The following is an 18,172-nucleotide window of genomic DNA, read 5'->3' as shown; positions in this document are numbered from 1 at the left end:
AAATGATATTGTGGCTTTTCCCTATTCGTGTGCCTGATGGCTAACCGGTGTAACAATGTTTATAATTTCAGTAAATAGTTCATAACGACAATGGGATATATTTAGCTTTAAAGAATTTCACAGTTGTATATTTTATGGTATATTTTAGCAACCGGAAGATGTGGATTGTATAATACCTTCATCCAAAATGGTTAGCATAGTACTTTCATTCTCTAAAGAAAACAAATTCATGCCATTCTAAACAACTGCACATCACCACTGCCAACAAAGCATTTGTTACAAATAACAATAGACAAAAGAGCATTGAATGATGAGGATATGACCTTTGACCAAGTACTGAGGGAATGAGGGCAGCTACTGTCCGTCCACCTGCTGAATCTCTGCTCCGTTCTGTTCCTTATAACTAATCTGATTACCTCAGGTTCCTGTCATCTGTATCATTTTTATTACAGCTTGACATCTTCCATCTTGACGCTTAAAAGTTGATCAAGAATCTGCACGAAACATTGAAAATCTCATATTCTACTATTCTTCTGAGCTTTCTATTCATCAAAGAATCCTAAAAAAAACTAAAAAAACTAATCAGTTTCCACAAAAATAATTCCATAAAAAAATCTTTCTTGAGCACCAAATCAGCATGAAGGATCATGCAACACTGAAGACTGGAGTAATGGCTGATGAAAATTCAGCTTTGCCAGGAATAAATGACATTTTAAATATTTTTAATATATAATATTTAAATATCTATTGTAACATTTCATAGTATTCCCGTACTGCTGTATTTGAGATAAAATAAACGCAGCCTTGTTAAGCATAAGACTCATTAATAGAAAAAAATAAAAAATAAAAAAAAATCACTGACCCCAAACTTTTCAATGGTAGTGTAAATAAAACCTTGTTTTGTTTTTTTTAAAGAGTTCAAAACACAGATGGAAATTAACTGGTAGTTTAATAACAAAATGGCAAGTAAAGGAAATCCAATAATAATTGTTTTGAGTCAGAGTGCTATTTAGAACCACATGGTCTGCTGCCTCAGAACTGTCAACTTTTCAGAGTAAGAGAGAGACAACTCTTGGAAAGAGGTGGGGTTTGTGATGGATCTGGTTCCCACCAGCAAAAAGGGAATTAACACATGATCATTTGTGTTCTTGGCTGGCAGGTGGCCCAGCACTGTAACCCAACCTGCCTGAGCTCAATCAAACACCAACTGTCACCAAAAAAAGCAGACCAGCTCATCGAAGCTCTCTGCCTCCCCCCACACATTGCAGAACGTTCTACTTCCCTTTCCTGTTGTCATGGTGACAGTTGTGCTGGAAATCCTCTTCAATGATATGACTGACCGATCATGAGATAAACCACTAATACCTTCCTTTTTTCAAACACATGACGGAATTGTGTAAACGAGGATGGTGTATTTACATAGAATTTTTCCAAATCAAAGGCCAGGCAATTACTCATCACATGAGAACTTGTAACAGTAGCAGTACAAAACGACACGGGTTTATTTTAAATGCTTTTTATTCTACTGCTTCTGTATTCTACCTCATGTCACATTGGTCCGAATGGCACAGTTGTGATAGTTTCAGTGCAACGTAATCATGGACCTCACAGGTATTAGTCGTCAGCGTTGCTCTTTACCCAGTGGCTTCTTTGCGTATTATACAGGTTTGAGTCATTGCATTAAGACGGCTTAAAGTGCAGGGTCAGTACCACAGAGATGAGCTTTGTCTGGTCACCTGAGTCGGCTAGATTGAAGCAGGGACATTATAACACACTGCGGCTGGGATGAATCCTGAGCTAGACATGAGATGAGATAACGCAAAAGGTGCAAAATAAACAGTACTAGTGTAACACAGATTAGTAGGTGCAAACAATTCATTAGCAGCCAAAAGCTTGTATTGTTTACAGTGCAACTGATGGCTTCATTAGGTCCATTGTTTGTGTTCTATAGCTACAGTTATGACTTCAGTGACCACACCAGCAATCCATTCTTCTCCCAGGACTGTAACGGAAAAGACTCTAATGCTATTCCTGCCGTGTCTGGATGGAGTTTGGGAGAAGGAGGGGGTGAGGAGTGGAGCAAAGGATGGACGAAGAGAGCAATGGGTTATTCTGCCTCGTCAAACAGCAGCAAGCTCTTTTACTCTTCCTTTTCAAAAACTCATCTCCACATTTTCTCTAAGTCGGTCTCGACGGCCCCGAGCGTGCCTTCGCTCTAAAAAAAGACCAAAGTGCTGGTTAAAAATGGAACTGACAGAATAGGAGAAAGGGAGTAAGTAAAAAGGTAAAATTAAAGCTGCAAGCGAGCCAATTACAAAGTAAAGCAATATTATATAAGTAGTAGGCTTTGGGTCTTCCATTAAAACTTCTTGTATTTTAAAAGGATAGTTCACCTAAAAACTTTAATTCTGTCATCATTTCCTAACCTAAATGACTTTTTTTTTTTTTTTTAAGTGAAACACAAAAGACAATATTTTTAAGAATTTACAACCGTTTATGTCTGTACAATAAAAGTCAGTGGAGTTCAAAACAGCACTAGACCCCACTAACTTTCACTAAATGGACTAAAAAGATTTATGGGTGAACTATCCCTTTAAATTTGCCTGACAAGAGCAGACAAGCCAATTTGGTAAATGCGCCAAAACAAACATGTTCCTAATCCTTCCAAATCTCATGATTAAAATCATGAATCATAATTTGAAACACTTCCACTCGTTTGTGCAGTGTCCTCCGTGCTGGAGGTGACTGTGGTACCTTAGAGTTTTCTCTGAGCTGCTGTGTCTTCCGCTGGACTGAGAGGAGGCCTTAAATTGGGCCTCCAGCCTCGAGTAGAGCCCCCCTGCAGGCTGGAACCACACAAACACACATGGGTGCAAAATACTAGAGTACAATGTTGGAATACTGCTGTAAAAGATGGTAATAAAACAACAACAAATCAGAACACGCATGTGAAAACTTCAAAAACAGTCTTAATGGTGCTTTAGCAGGTTTATCTAAAAGAGTAAAGATGTTTTGTACCTCTTTTGTGTCTTTAAACTTCGTCTGCTCTTGATCACCAAAGCGCATTTTAGTGAGATTTGCTATAATCTCCTCCATTCTCCTCTGATCTAAAATGAGTTTGAACGTATAAACATCCATCAAGATCACTGCAGATCTACACATAATCTACTTGAAAGCTTCCATGTCAGAAACACAGGCAAAAATGCCATTGATTAATCACCATTACAAATCATTAAATAATGGCGAGGCTACAGTTTTAACACTATTTTGAATACAAAAGTGTTTATAAAACAAAAACAGTGATTTAGTCTTCTACATGCTGATGGCTGGATTTAACTTTCTCTGATGAGATTTTCTAGGGTTTGAGTGGTTTTAAATCACGACTCTATTTATTATAAGACTCGCTCCACCGCTGTGCAATTGTAAGAATCTTTGTTACAGTCAGAGGATCTGAAAAAGGTACCTACCCTCCTCCCTCTGTGCGTCCTGATTGTACCTCATGGAGCGATTGCTATCCCACTTATTCTTCTGGATGCCGACGCTAAGAGCGAAAGAAGGACAAAGAAAGAGAAAAATGTGCCAAATGTCTCATTCAGAAGCGTAGAAATCCCTTCTCAGTCACATGGCATGAGAAAGCATTACAATACAGTGTTTAAAAAAAAAAAAAAAAACTGAGATCCCTCATACAGAAAACAGTATGTCTTTGGAATTAAGTAAATTAAAGCTGCAAACAAGTACATTAAAACAAATAAAGAAACAAAGCAATACTACAGTATATAAACAGAGGACTTTGGTCTTCAGTAAAAGTTCTTGGATTTTAAAGTGATAGTTCATCTCAAAATTTACTCACCCTCTTTTAATTCCAAACATACATAAATTTCTTTTTTTTTTTTTAAATCTTCAACTGTTTTGTCAGTATAATTCAAGTAAATGGGGTCCAAAACAACATTGGACCCCAATGACTTTCACTATATGGACCAAAATATCTTCTTCTGATTTCCAAAGAAGAAAGAACAACATGAGAGTTTTTCATTTTTGGGTGAACTATCCCTTGAAATTTGCCACTTATTCTTCAACAGAAAACTGCAAGTCTTCGGAATCACTTACATGAATGGGGTGGAGTCTCGAGATGGTGCCTTTAAAACAAAAGTATAGAATGAATGAAACTGGAAAAGTGACATACAACAACAACTAAACCAGACCAGAGTTTTCAAAAGAAAATATGTTTTCCCACATAAAAGTGCTTTTGCTTGGGAAAAAAACAAACAAAAAAATCAATTTGTTGCACTCACCTTTTCTCCAGATTTCTCCTTACGCTGGAAACTGGGGGAGGACACTTGTCTTTTCAAAGGTTTTCCAGATTTTCTTGCCTTCTTTGCAGCTATGCACATAAAGTCACAAACCCATCTTTAAAGTCAAGTCTCGTTGAAATTGTACATGACTGCCACCTTTTGACCATAGTGAGGTACTGCTAATTAAAGATTATCTGGCAATTTTCTTTTACTAATGTGCATTTTAGTCCACCTTGTTTTTTTGATGTGTCTTCTTCATCCCCAACCTCATCCTCTGTGACCTCTGACCCTGTAGTGTACTCCTCATCTTCAGACAACAGAGACTGTTGCCGCTGCAAAAGGTCAAAGCAACATGTCAGATGTGTTTGTCAGTGTAGGTATATATGAAAGGTGATGCATTTAACATTTGAGGAACTTGCTTCTTACCAGCTGAAGACTCCAGTTTTTTAACAGTGAAAACTGCAACAAAACAAAAAAGGTGCTTATAATTTGAGCATGTACAAACAAATTTAGATTAAAAAATTTAAACCGATGCATCATTCAAAATAAATGAAATCCTGATTCCACCACTGAGGACAATAATAAAAAAAAATCTTACTTTATTGTCTCGTAATTATGACTTAATATCTTAGAATGTCATTTTATATTATAATAATGCAAATTTCTCACAGTAGCAAATGTATTTTTTGTAGCTGTGACTTAATATCTCACAATGTGAATGTCATAATGCATTTCTTGCAATTGCATATTTATCTTACAATTGCAACTTATTATTATTAAATGTTATCTCACAATTATCACTTTTTAACAATATTTTTCAGTCCGAGATAAAAATTGGTTTCCATACAATAAAGCAGGAAAGATCTTGGAAAGGAAATTTTTCTTATGATTTATATGTACACAATAGAGGTTTCCTTCGTTTTTGTTGTTGTTTTTCATATTGTCTTGTGTTTATTTGTGATTGTACACTACCAATTTGAATTAGGATTTTTTAATATGTTTGAAAGAAGTCTCTTATGCTTACCAAGGCTGCATTTATTTGACCAAAAATACAGCATCAAATCCAAATCCAAAAAAACAAACAAAAAAAAAACAAAATACAAATCAGCATTAAATCAGTGTACTAGAAAGATTTCTGAAGGATCATGTGACACTGGAGTAATTAAAAAAAAAAATTAATCAAACACTTTTTAACTGTTTAAATTGCAAACCAGTAATGTTGTTGATGGTTGCATAAAAAAAAGAAAATGTTCACATATATAAATCACACACAAAAATAATAAAATAAAATAAAAAATAAAAAATGTAATAAAATAAAAGTCTCACAGCTGTGGTTTCCTTGGGTCTGTGAGCTGTAAGCACCCCTGGCTCCAGCATTACATCACATCCTGGCACACGTTCACTGCCTGCAGAAGAGTCCTCAGAGCTACAGCTAAACAAAATGGATTAGAACATAAAACATTGTCAAAAGACCCGAACACAACACTAGGCAAAGCATCAAACGGATCAAACATGGCATGCAACAAAGCAGCAATCATTTTTTTCCTAAAGGAAGTTACTATAGTCTGACCTCTCTGGCACACACACAGCCTCTCTGTGTAGCAGCAGGTCATTCAGTATTCTAGTCTGGGTTGAGTTTACATTGTGATCGCCGCAGTCACCACCATCTGCTGCACTCACAATGTGGTCTCTTATTTTACAGCCCTACACAGACATACACAGGCATTCATGGTGAAAAGTCAGACAGGTTCAAAGGTGATCTGAGTTTAAGAGAACATATTCTAAAGCAACAACACAAACCTTGGGCATGGAGGAGGGATCGAATCTCAGGACTTTCTGGTTGCAGCAGGGGTAAAGACCAATGGCGTGCCATCTATGATCTGCCCCAATGCCAGGATACACAACTGCCTCTGGGTGGTACTTACACTGGCCCAAATCTGTACACAGGAATACCTGCCAAGAAGATACAAGACGCACTTATTTCTCATTTTTATTTTTAAATTACTCAAGGTGGCAGCCAACCAATCAATAGCTATACATACTCGATGTCCATAATTAAAGAAATAGTTCACCCAAAAATGAAAATTTGCTGGAAGTGTACTAACCTCATACCATTTAACATATATGAGTTTGTTTCTTCATAAGAACAGATTTGGAGAAATTACATCACTTGCTCACTAATGGATCCTCTGCAGTGAATGGGTGCCGTCAGAATGAGAAAGCATCTTAATAATCCACATGACTCCAGTCCATCAATTAACATATAAGAAGCAAAAGGCTGTGTGTTTGTAACAAAATAATTCATCGTTAAGATATATATATTTTTTTTAATCCCACTGTTGCTTCCAGCTATTATGGATAGTCCTCTATCCATAATATTGCTTTCTCCAGTGAAAATGTTGCATAGAAATTTGCATAGATCAAGCACCATTTACAACTGAAAACAGTTCCAAACAAATATGTTGATGGACTTTGATATGATAAGACAACGGGGAATGGACAGTGGATTTTTCACTTGTGGAAACATTATGGACTATGGACTGGAATTTTGGCCAGAAGGGACAGTTTTAATAAAATGCATTTATGATAGATTTGTTTCCCATGAACATGTAACTTTTCACTTCACAGGACATTAATTGATGGCCTGGTGTCATGTAGATGACTTTGAATTATTTGGATGGATTATTATGATGTTTTAATCCTGTTAAAGTCTTAAATTATAATCTGAAGTGTACACATTTGTTTACCTGTTTGCAGCGTGAACAGGTAAGGAAGTTGATTGTGCCCCAGATCCTCCAGTAGACCAGTACCCAAGACTTCAACTCTTCATAAAGCCCATTCACAAACTCATGTACCTCCCAGGTCTTATGTCTACAGACACACCACAATTACCAACATGTCAACGTATATGTGTACGTGTGTGTGTGTGTGTGTGTGTGTGTGTGTGTGTGTGAATGAGTGTATAAGGCTGGAATATACAGTAAGCATTTGGAACCTAAAACTTCAATGACAGAGTGTTTTAAACACTTTGTGTGTATATGATTAAAATACAGTGTCTTATATAACCTGGAGTGAGTGAATACAATGTTTCCTCGGACATCTATGTTGATTTTGTTTGGAACACAGGGGATTTTTCTCTCGGTTTCTTTGGTTAAAAGCTTAAGGCAAAGTCCACATCTGAAGAAGGACCACAACATTAAATTATTACACTGAAATCCACTTTGTTGCATCAGAAGAATCATTTATAATACTTCCAGAGCATGTCCATACAATAATACATCATGCTAATACAGTATTATTGCTTGCACTACAACACAAAAGTCTCTCACCTGTACAGAGTAGATGCGTTACCAGGGGAATCGTGATTCTGATAACCATGATCAAATAATCTCTCGATCTTCTTCTGAAACAATTTACTGGAGAGAAAGTACAAATCATCACAAATAAAATAGTGGAATACTTATATGATCTTATATGAATATTATGTGTGACCCTGGACCACAAAACCAGTCATAAGGGTCAATTTTTAGAAATTGATATTTATACATCATTGATGTATGGTTTGTTAGGATCGGACAATATTTGGCTGTGATGCAACTATTTGAAAATCTGGAATCTGAGGGTGCAAAAAAATCTAAATATTGAGAAAATCGCTAAGCTCTTAGCTATGCATATTACTAATCAAAAATTAGGTTTTGATATATTTACAGTAGGAAATTTATAAACTATCTTCATGGAACATGATCTTTACCTAATATCCTAATGATTTTTGGCATAAAAGAAAAATCTATAATTTTGACCCATATAATGTATTGTTGGCTATTGCTACAAATATACCCCAGCGACTTAAGACTGGTTTTGTGGTCCAGGGTCACATATTGTATTAAAAATTATATTATCTGTACACTACCATTCAAAAGTTTGCGGTCAGTAAGATTCTTTTTTTTTTTTAAGAAATGGATGCTTTTATTAAGCAAGAATGAACTAAATTGATCGAAAGCAACAGTAAAGAGATGCATCTTCTTTTATTCTGAAACTGCAGCTTTGCAAGTTATTTTAAACTGTAGTAATATTTCACAATATTATTAACTGTATTTCATCAAATAAATGCAAATAAATCCAGCCTTGGTGAGCACAAGAGACTGTTATAGCCAATAAATATCCACCACCTTTAGATAATTATGTTTCTGTTTCATGTGTGTGCTGTTCTCACCTTTTGAATTTGTCTTTTTTGTCCTTGAGGTCATCTGCCTCATTGTGGCTGAACAGATCAGCGATGCGTCCAGCCAGGTTGTTGTTGATGCAATTCATATTGCACGGCGTTGCTATGATGGCACTCATTTGTTTGTGACAATACTGGATACACTCCTCAACCTTCAGATCCACAAAACACAATGAAAATCAAGCCCCTGAAGCCCATTTAACAATTGGATGAATAACGTCTGATGAGATAAACCAACATGCTTTCTGCACACTACTCAGACAAATTTTTGGATAATAATAGCGCTCTGATTATTGATCATTTTCTCCAAGCACATAAAGCCATCAAAATTCACCAGGCCTTTCCTCAAAATTACAATTGTGTGTCTCATAAGTGTCTGGGCAGTGCACAGACTTGTCCAGAAGAACACCACCACAAATGATAAAACAGCCATCATGCATCATGCACTATTACCTAAAGGTCACCCAGCTCAGAGCACACTTACTACATTACCCAAAACATTGTCACCCCTCATAACACTTACTAAAGTTTCCATCTTCAAGAACTCGGAGGAGATCAGGATTGAGATGACATTGCTGTGCTCTGTAACCAAACACCACACAACATAACCGACAACATCACAAACAGCGAAACATCAAACTCACAGCCAACGCATAACCGTTTACAACCACATGAAACACCATCCACCACTTACAAACACCATTCAGCCAGGTCAGAGAACACACATTACACAACACCTCTGATGGTATCTTTGATTATAGAAATTAAAAACACAACAGTAAACGCACACAGAACATCTGAAACAGTTCCCAAAAGACAATTACCCAGTTTGGGTTTGTCCATGTGTTTTCCATGCGAATGTTCAGTGTTGTGACTCTTGACGTAGTTCATGAGCCAGTCGAAGATCTGGACGTCACAGTGGACAGAAATGTCCACCTCGTCCCAGCGCTGTGGGTCCACAGAAAGATACTCTTCAAAGTAACGCATCTCTTTTACCAGAAGGTTCCTTGGACACACAAAGTCCTGTTTCAGGTTCTTTGCCTCATCACAAACGTGGATTACCATGTTGGGGCTATGTGAAAGGAAATAAAACCAAAAATAGACAGTCATTATTAGCGAAGACGATTCATTGATGGCCTGATTGGTGTGAATGTGCCTCACCTTTTATTCCCTTCTGTTTTCTCAATCTTCTTGGCAGGATCTGCAATCTCACTCTCTGCAGAGGCTGCTCGACCAGTAGAGATCACAGCGAGGCCTGAATATATAATTCAGTATATTAAAGTGTAATCCAGCATTATATGACAGATTGGACATTTTTATCCAGACCCCATCCAATGACTCACCTGACACTGAGAGAGTGGCCTGATTGGACGGTGGTTCCCCTGTATCTACGGTAATGTCCAATAAATTGGATTTGATGTAGGTGGAAAAGGGTTCTGATGGAGAGCTCCCTGCTCCGGTCAGTGGGTTACACTGGTCATCGACATGAGGGAAACTTCCTGTAGTCTTTAACTCTTCAAACCTTTGTGCACACTATAAAAATATATGAGGAGAAGCTGAACAATTTAAACATTTGCTGAGAAACTTCTGGATCTTTGTGTGAAAAGTGTGGGTGTAAAACTCTCAAAAGTATGCACTGTGTTTGACAGCATTATGTGATTGACAATATTATTGTAATAAAATTACATATTTTATTACAGTATATTTATATTTTTAAATATATTTTGGATTATTATAATAAATATTTTTATTAAATAGTTGTAGAATAAAATAGCAATTACAATTTTTTTCTTACTAAGGTTAAATTCACAGGCATTCTACATAAACACAATTATATATTTTTTTCACACTTTTGCATTTTTTATTTTTACTAAATTACACCATTACTGGACATTAACCACATTCCATGTCTCATTTCATTTCAAGCATGCTCACTGATTTACTGATGCTTTGTTTATTTGGTAACCAAGTACACTAACTTTAGATTTCTATCTGTGATAGAAATGACCCCACAACTACATAAATGTCTATATAAAATCACTATAGGCTAATATCTGTAAATATCTATATAAAACATTTTTCCACAACGACAATGGAAATGGTTTGTTTTTCTTTCTCATCCTTTGTTTATTTCATCATATTCTGTGGTAAAATATGAATAATTACTTTTTTCAAAACCAAGAATATAGTTTTATATAGTTAGTTTATATAGTTAAAGGTCCTCAAATTTCTTACCTCTTTAGGTGTGAACCCTGGGACCAACTTGGCAACATTCTCCCAGTTGATTGGCTGAGATGAAGCCCATAGTGAGCTCAGGACCATGTCCAGCACCAGGAGGTTGTTATCATATGGAAAGTTATTATTAACAGAGCACAGACGATTCATTTCTGCGAAAAAGTAAGAAAATTGAAAAAAAAAAAAAAAAAAAATAAACGTTTATATTTTAAGAATAACCTTGACCATTAGCATTGACTAGCTCTCTGCCGTCCCTTTGTATTGAATTTCAGAGAAACAAGGGACAAACTGAGAGAATGACAGCTGTCGCATTTGATCTGGTAAAGTGATGTTATGAGCTCAGATATAACAAAAACTAACAGTGCTAAGACAATATACCGTTTGCAGCAAAGAATATTCATTGTGTGCAGCTGTAAAAATGCTTAGCTAGCATAATGAATAACAGATCGTGGCACTCCCCACGGTTTGTGTCGAATCACCCTGTGAAATGCTAAGCTAATACACACTCAATCAGTTTACCCTGTTCCAGATGTATGCGCTGTTTCCTCTGGTAACAATGCTCTTCTTTCATTCCAGCTGAGCGGTGCTGATAACGGGCTGGGTTTGAGTAACATCAACAGAGATGCTGTGCCTTACTTTGATTTTATCCGGGGAAACAAGTACAGTTCACATCCACACAGCATATACAAATAATAATAAAAACAAATACTAAACATGAAATTCGCAGATTTGGTGGGCATGACTACCCGAGTCCGTCTCTCTCCTCTTGTTAAAATGCCAGAGATCTCACGCTCGGAGCGCGTGTGCCATCATGATGATGCTCGCACTGCAGTGTCCCTCCTCTCTCCGCTGTCTGCTGCGATGTGACGGAATGCCAAAGCTTGTCGACCCGAGCCTGAAAGAGGAAACTAACCAAAACGATTGAAGGCGACGCGAGGCAGAGGATTATCTCCACATCCCCTGCTCAGCCGCTGTTCTGCCCTCTATTTCCGGTGCCGCAGTGCAGCAGGTGCGCGCCGGCGTCCCCGTTGCTAGGCGACAGCCCCAACATTCCATTGATTGATGGGATTCTGTTTTTAATATGGGGCCCAGACAAACCCAAATGCATTTAGTATCTATAATCAAGTTAATTAAATTGCTTAAAGACAAATAGCACTGTAGATATGCTGACAGACTACACACTTATTTTTAGACAGAGATGTAGCCATGGATTAAACTTGTACATACTGCCGTTTAAAAGTTTGAAGTTAGTAGCATTTTAATCAGCAAAACACACAAATGTAAAAAAAAAAAAAAAGTGACAGTAAAGACATCTTTTGAACTTGCTATTTATCAATGAACCGTGAAAAATGTAACATGGTTTCCACCAAAAATTATAAATACAGGATCATATTACATTTAAGACTGGAGTAATGGCTGCTGAAATTTCAGCTGTGCCATCACTGGAATATATTACATTTTATAATATATTAAAATAGAAATCTGTATCTTTAAATTGGGGTAATAATTCTCAATATTACAGTTTTTTTTTTTTACTATACTTTTAAAACTCAGAAAACACAAAACAAAAGCACACACATCACTGGCAAATTGCTCAAAGTGGGTGCTCAGACAAAAATAACTAGAGAAAAAAAGAGAACGTTGGCACACCACAGCTCTAAAAATATAGAAAAAAGACTCTCAAAAAGGGGACGTTTTGAGTTATCTTCATCAGATATGACTGCTGACTTTATCTTTTTTGTTCTACATTTTAAATACAGTCATGGCCAAAAATATCGGCACCCTTGGTAAATATGATCAAAGAAGGCTGTGAAAATTAATCTGCATTGATAATCCTTTTGATCTTTTATTTAAAAAAATTCACAAAAATCTAAGCTTTCATTGGGTAATAAGAATTTAAATTGGGGGGGAATATCATTATGAAATAAATGTTTTTCTCAAATACACGTTGGACACAATTATTGGCACTCCTAGAAATTCTTATGAGTAAAATATCTCTGAAGTATATTCCCATTCATATTCACAATTTTGAGCACTCCAGGGTGATTATGAACATGAAACTGCCTGGAAGAGGACGTGTGTCTATATCGTCCTAATGCACGGTGAGAAGGAGAGTTTGAGTGGCTAAAGACTCTCCAAGGACCACAGCTGGAGAATTGCAGAAAATAGTCTCAGGGTCAGAAAACCTTAAAAAAACCCTGTCAAACAGCACCTACATCACTACATGTTGTTTGGGACGGTTTCAAGAAAAATTCTCCTCGTTCATCCAAAAACAAACTCCAGCATATTCAGTTATCAGACACGACTGGAACTTCAAACGGGACTGGCTTCTATGGTCAGATTAAACTAAAAAATGAGCTTTTTAGCAGCAAACACTCAAGATAGGTTTGATGAACACAAGGATAAAAAGTACCCCATGTGTACAATGAAATATACTGCTGTATTTTTGATGTTGTGGGCCTATATTTCTTCTGGAGGTCCTGGACATCTTGTTTAGACACATGGCATCATGGATTCTATCAAATACCAACAGATAAAAAATCAAGTGACTGACTCTGTTAGAAATCTTATAATAGGCCATGCAACCGTACAATAATCCAAACACAAACCTCAAAAACATCACAAATATGGGTCACTGAGCACAAAACCAAGCTTCTTCTGGCCAATCCAGTCCTCTGACCTGAACCCTGTAGAAAATGAGTGGGTGAACTGAAGAGGAGAAGCACCAACATGGAGCTGGGAATCTAAAGGGTCTGGAGTGATTCTGGATGAAGGAATGGTCTCTGATCTCTTGTCAGGTGTTCTCTAACTTCATCAGGCATTATAGGAGAAAATTTAGAGCTGTTAAACTGGCAAATGGAGGTTTAAAAAAGCATTGAATAAAAGGGTGCCGTTAATTGTGGCCAATGTGTATTAGACAAAAACATTTATTTCATAATGATATTTCCCCCTCATTTTAAATTCTTATTATCCAATGAAAGGTTAGATTTTTGTGAATTTTTAAAATAAAACATAAAAAGGATTAACAATGCAGATACATTTTCACAGCCTTCTTTGATCATATTTACCAAGGGTGCTGATATTTTTGGCCATGGCTGTAAATGCAGCCTTAGTGAGCATGAGACCTTTTTCAAAAATATTTTAAAAATCTTACTGACCCCAAACTTTTGACAGCAGAGTAACTGTTAGTAGAGCTGCAGCGTAACACATTTTTATTTACAAATGCACCTCAATTTCTTACCCAGCTAAATGTCAATCTGAAATTTTCTGTAATCTTGAAAATACGGGAACATTATAAATGACAGGAGATACATTTTTAAGCATTTACTGGGAAAATAATTGCTCGTATTTACATAATTGCACATTGTGTTAGTGGTATGAAAAAACAAACAAGCCTGAAAACACAGAAAAATGCACAAACTAATCCTTGATACAACACAACTTAAAATATTAAATATTCACATTGCAGAAAGATGAACAGTAATCTAAAACTCTTACATTAGGAGAAATTCGTGATAAACACTGCATTATAAATTTAGATTGATATGAGAACTCACAATTTAAACTAATCAGATGCATTAACTGTGTATGCTTGAAAGACAACATATTTGTAACATTTTATGCTTGATGCGAGCATATCAAATTGAATCTATTTTTCCTAATAATTATTCAAAATAAATTAATGGCTCTTATTAACACAGTCGTACAAACTATAATGTTGAAATACCCAATATTTTTGTTGAAGAAAGAAAATGTGAACAAATATTGGTAATGGCTTTGAGCCTAACAGTCTACTGAAATTTGTGGAATTATGCAGTTCATACATTATAAAGGAAAATGACCTCCCCTACACAACACCTTCATTTTTCATTTGTTTCTCTCCTTTTTAGGTGTTGCATTAAGTCATAAAGAGAGTGATACATTCTAATGAAGGATACACTTTTTTTGTCCCACCAAGACACACCTTCCCACACATACAAATTATTCATAAGTCCATCTTTTCTGAGGTCATCACTACAGTATCACTGTTGTTGTTTGTGGAAGGTTGCACCTCCAGGGCAGCATGAAGGCCTTGTGTTTCACCGTAAGCAGACTCCAGCAGCTCATCTGGAACTGATGTGGTAGGGACCACCAACCTGGGAACAGAAGCTGTAGCCAGAGCAGTTTGAGGTGCAGGAAGGTTCTGTGCAGCCTGCTGGGCCTGTGCCATCCTCTCTAATTCTGCATGCTTTCTGCCTCTCCTCCGGCCCAACACTTTGACGTAGTTGGCAGGTACAAGGCCAGTGGCCTGCCCGTCCACGCTGGCTAACAGCCAGCCACGCACCCTGGGCTGTTGTTCTGAAAATAAGAGTGAAATTCACTGAGTACAAGCTGTAAGTTAGTGTTTAGAATACCTAGGAAAAAAGGTAAATGTATCAATATGCTTGACATCAGTGAAATTTAAAATATTACATTAAAGTGTTTAAGTACACTTATGTTCTGAATTGTTCTTGTTCTTTTACCTTTAGGGGCAAGATTAAGCATGTCTCCAGCCTGTAGAGAGATCTCTTCTTCAGATGCAGCTGTGAAGTCGTACTCGGCTCGTGCTACCACATGGTCATCCTCCCCACTTGCCCAGTTACTGGCTATAAAATAGAACACAGACACATGCTTCAGAACTTCCATCCATCACAAACATACAGACACATAGAAAAAAACTACATACAAACACATTTAGGTCATACAATATTTTCTATAAGCTGCTGCTAAAGATGTGCATTTCTGAATGATTATTATTATTAGAATGATTATTAGAATTATTTAACTTTTGATTATAATATTTTGCATTAATTTGATCAAAAAGACAGTAATATTGCAAAATATTATTACAGTTTTATTAATATTACAATAACTGCTTTCTATTTTAATATTTAAAAATAAGCTAAATTTTCAGCAGACATTACTGCAGTCTTCAGTGTCACGTGATCCTTCAGAAATCATTCTAATATGCTGATTTGCTACTCAAGAAACATTTCATCATATTATCAATGTTGTAAACAGTTGTGCTGCTTAATATTATTGTGGAAACTGTGATACATTTTTAAAGGATTCTCTGATGAATAGAAAGCTATTTTTATTTAACTAATTAATTTAATTTATTTGTCCTAATTATTTAAACAGAAATCTTTTGTAACATTATAAATGTCTTAACTGTCATAATAAATGCTTCCTTGCTGAATAAAAGATTTAATTTATTAAAGAAATCTGGTCTCTAAAACTTTCACCACTGTCACAAACAAATAAACAATAAATGGTGAACAATAAAGAAAATGTATCCTTGGTTTTCTTTACGAAGTCTCATGTCAGACCAAAAATGGTGAAAAGAGTGTGTGCAGTTTAAGATGAGAACAGACAGAACAGGGAGGGAGAAAAATGTCTCACCATTTTCCTCAGGACCCTCAGCAGACCGCAAAAGCTTCCAGATCAAATACGGCCCTCCAAGAACTACAGCAAGAAACAAGAAAATGGGCCATGATTTGACAGAATTCGCTCTGGGGTCATCTATCCCTGCTCCTCTGGTTCCTGAAGCAGACACCACGGAGGAAGCGGCGCTGTCTGCCCACAATTCATCCACCTCTGAATCCTGACGCAACCCCAGCAGCCTCTGCAGCCTGCGATAAAGGTATCTAAGGGTCCTAACCAGGGCGAAAGCAGACAGCACTTTTGTGAAATGTACGCGCAAGCGGGAGAAGTGATTGGCCACATCCAGAACAGCACGGAAGCTGTTATAGACGGCAGAGAAAGTAGCATCCATCATCATGCTGACCGACGAGAAGGCATGGACAATGCTTTCAATGGACTGAAATGCTCCACGGCTGCTCTCTTCTGCCTGCTGCACAAAGGGGCTGGGTGGGATGTCGTCCGTGTGGTTATAACGGTTATAACCCAGGCCGCCTCCAACTCCATAACCACTGTAGCTGTAGGGGCTGTAGCCCCCATAGATGGAGCTCCCATAAGGGCTGTATGAGGAGGGAAATGAGCTGTATGTAGGGCGGTATGCCTGTTGAACGGGTCTTGGAGGGATGGGTGGTGTCACACGTGTTAGAACCGGAGGACCAGACACTGATGGTCCACTTTGTGATACTGAACCAAAGTCAGTTGAGCTAAATATAAAAATAAAAAGTCAAATGAAACACCATATCAATAATAAGATCAATAATAATAATAACACCGTTGAATTTTATAAAATAAATGTATATTTAACAGTAAAAGACAGAATACAGCACGGGTATGTTGGAGTGAACTTTGACACTCGCATACAAACACTTGACGAACTCGAGCACGAGCCAAGCATTAAGTTTGCGTAACTCGTTAGCAAGTAAAAGTGTCAACACTAGACAGTATGGTTTTTCTCAGTTCGCATTGACACCAAACTTACGAACATACTTCTTAATTTTATAACCACATACCGATTTGTCAAGTAAATATATTTCGGCTATATAAGTACTCGACAGCTAACAGGCTTGCTAGCGTCCCTACACTTCGTCGTTTGGACATTCTGACCAAAATAAGACGACTTTTTACGAACCGATAGTTTAGTGGTGCAGTCATGGTTCCAGGGATTCGCCTTTCCCATGGTTTTGGTGGAGGCTGAGCCATTATTTAATATTTCAGACCAAAATCGAGCTGCACTGAGCAACAAACGTCGGAACATAAACTGGCCCATTCGCCAGACAAAGCAATCGCTCCTTCACATCGTTCTGACTGTCTTGCGACGCGAGACTAAAGCAATCTATCACTGATCGATTGCAATTGTTTTTTAAATAACTACAGTAATGTGTACGAGGTGAATAAATTCAATATGTATTTCAGGTGATCTGCCGCTAAAATGATGGACTGGACTCCTACTCGTCTGAAGCTGCACATAAAGCAAATCACTGACTAATCTGACTCACTTTTTTTTTTTTTTTACATGAAAATCGTGACAGTAGTGAGATGTGACTGCTTTGGAGCTGTTGTGGAATTAATATTGCTCTAGCACACGACGTTCTGAGTGAATAAACCTAGTTTTTACGACGCGTTCCGTCACTGTAAAAGACACTTGTCAGAAGTGGGATTTGAACCCACGCCTCCATTCGGAGACCAGAAGCCTCGTTACCTGAGAAGGTGTAACACCTTGAGTCTGGCGCCTTAGACCGCTCGGCCATTCTGACTGTTGACCAGGAGTGGGTGACCATGCTGTATTGTAGCAGTACAATTAATTAAATAAGTGGGAATATAAAATGTTTTATTTTTTATGACATAATGTAGGGATTTTGATTTATATATATATATTTTAAATATTTAATATATTTTGAAATAATTAGTAAACATAAAATATAGGCCCATTCAAAATTGTCGAGTGAAACAGATTTTAGAAAACGGCTCGGTTAGCTTTTGTTAA

The 18,172-nt window shown here is 37.1% G+C and overlaps 2 protein-coding genes and 1 non-coding gene across 6 annotated transcripts; all 3 read right to left on the bottom strand.

The window, feature by feature from the left end:
* Positions 1-1,491: 1,491 nt before the first annotated feature.
* On the bottom strand, positions 1,492-11,808 carry sanbr (SANT and BTB domain regulator of CSR). 4 transcript variants are annotated; one of them, XM_058748650.1, is made up of 22 exons: positions 11,496-11,807; positions 11,269-11,384; positions 10,750-10,901; positions 9,858-10,047; positions 9,676-9,769; positions 9,339-9,586; positions 9,038-9,096; positions 8,506-8,666; positions 7,622-7,708; positions 7,359-7,469; positions 7,040-7,163; positions 6,093-6,245; positions 5,863-5,996; positions 5,619-5,724; positions 4,719-4,751; positions 4,525-4,624; positions 4,293-4,381; positions 4,108-4,136; positions 3,468-3,541; positions 3,019-3,107; positions 2,755-2,846; positions 1,494-2,215 (listed from the first exon to the last, which is right to left on the bottom strand). In XM_058748650.1, the coding sequence occupies exons 2-22, from the start codon at positions 11,318-11,320 to the stop codon at positions 2,179-2,181; spliced, it is 2,214 nt and encodes a 737-aa protein (XP_058604633.1). In that variant the 5' UTR covers positions 11,321-11,384; positions 11,496-11,807; the 3' UTR covers positions 1,494-2,178. The 4 variants fall into 4 exon arrangements, 2 of the variants coding, with proteins under 2 accessions (XP_058604633.1, XP_058604632.1); XR_009266659.1 differs by having other exon boundaries at positions 1,492-2,215; positions 2,755-2,901; positions 11,269-11,808; XR_009266658.1 differs by having other exon boundaries at positions 1,493-2,215; positions 2,755-2,904; positions 11,269-11,808.
* Positions 11,809-14,060: 2,252 nt separating this feature from the next.
* pex13 (peroxisomal biogenesis factor 13) lies at positions 14,061-17,510 on the bottom strand. Its single transcript, XM_058748652.1, has 4 exons — positions 17,318-17,510; positions 16,171-16,892; positions 15,252-15,374; positions 14,061-15,087 (listed from the first exon to the last, which is right to left on the bottom strand). Exons 1-4 carry the CDS (start codon positions 17,386-17,388, stop codon positions 14,735-14,737), a joined length of 1,269 nt encoding a protein of 422 aa, XP_058604635.1. The 5' UTR covers positions 17,389-17,510; the 3' UTR covers positions 14,061-14,734.
* A 321-nt stretch (positions 17,511-17,831) lies between these two features.
* On the bottom strand, positions 17,832-17,942 carry trnal-caa (transfer RNA leucine (anticodon CAA)). The gene is made up of 2 exons: positions 17,905-17,942; positions 17,832-17,877 (listed from the first exon to the last, which is right to left on the bottom strand). It is a non-coding gene; the product is annotated as a tRNA-Leu (tRNA).
* Positions 17,943-18,172: the final 230 nt, after the last annotated feature.

This window comes from Onychostoma macrolepis, chromosome 17 (genome assembly GCF_012432095.1).
Source record: "Onychostoma macrolepis isolate SWU-2019 chromosome 17, ASM1243209v1, whole genome shotgun sequence".
NCBI classification, from domain to species: domain Eukaryota; kingdom Metazoa; phylum Chordata; class Actinopteri; order Cypriniformes; family Cyprinidae; genus Onychostoma; species Onychostoma macrolepis.
The sequence above is the reverse complement of the archived record's forward strand: the minus strand, read 5'-3'. Positions and strand labels throughout refer to the sequence as shown.

Excerpts from the sequence above, each read along its gene's own strand:
- sanbr (XM_058748649.1), bottom strand. The coding sequence starts at position 11,320 with ATGAAAGAAGAGCATTGTTACCAGAGGAAACAGCGCATACATCTGGAA. Across the intron at positions 10,902-11,268 it reads GCGCATACATCTGGAACAGG|AAATGAATCGTCTGTGCTCT; the intron begins GTAAACTGATTG and ends ACTTTTTCGCAG. Across the intron at positions 7,164-7,358 it reads ATTGTATTCACTCACTCCAG|ACATAAGACCTGGGAGGTAC; the intron begins GTTATATAAGAC and ends GTGTGTCTGTAG.
- pex13 (XM_058748652.1), bottom strand. The coding sequence starts at position 17,388 with ATGGCTCAGCCTCCACCAAAACCATGGGAAAGGCGAATCCCTGGAACC. Across the intron at positions 15,375-16,170 it reads TGAGGGTCCTGAGGAAAATG|CCAGTAACTGGGCAAGTGGG; the intron begins GTGAGACATTTT and ends TCTATTTTATAG. Across the intron at positions 15,088-15,251 it reads GCTTAATCTTGCCCCTAAAG|AACAACAGCCCAGGGTGCGT; the intron begins GTAAAAGAACAA and ends TCTTATTTTCAG.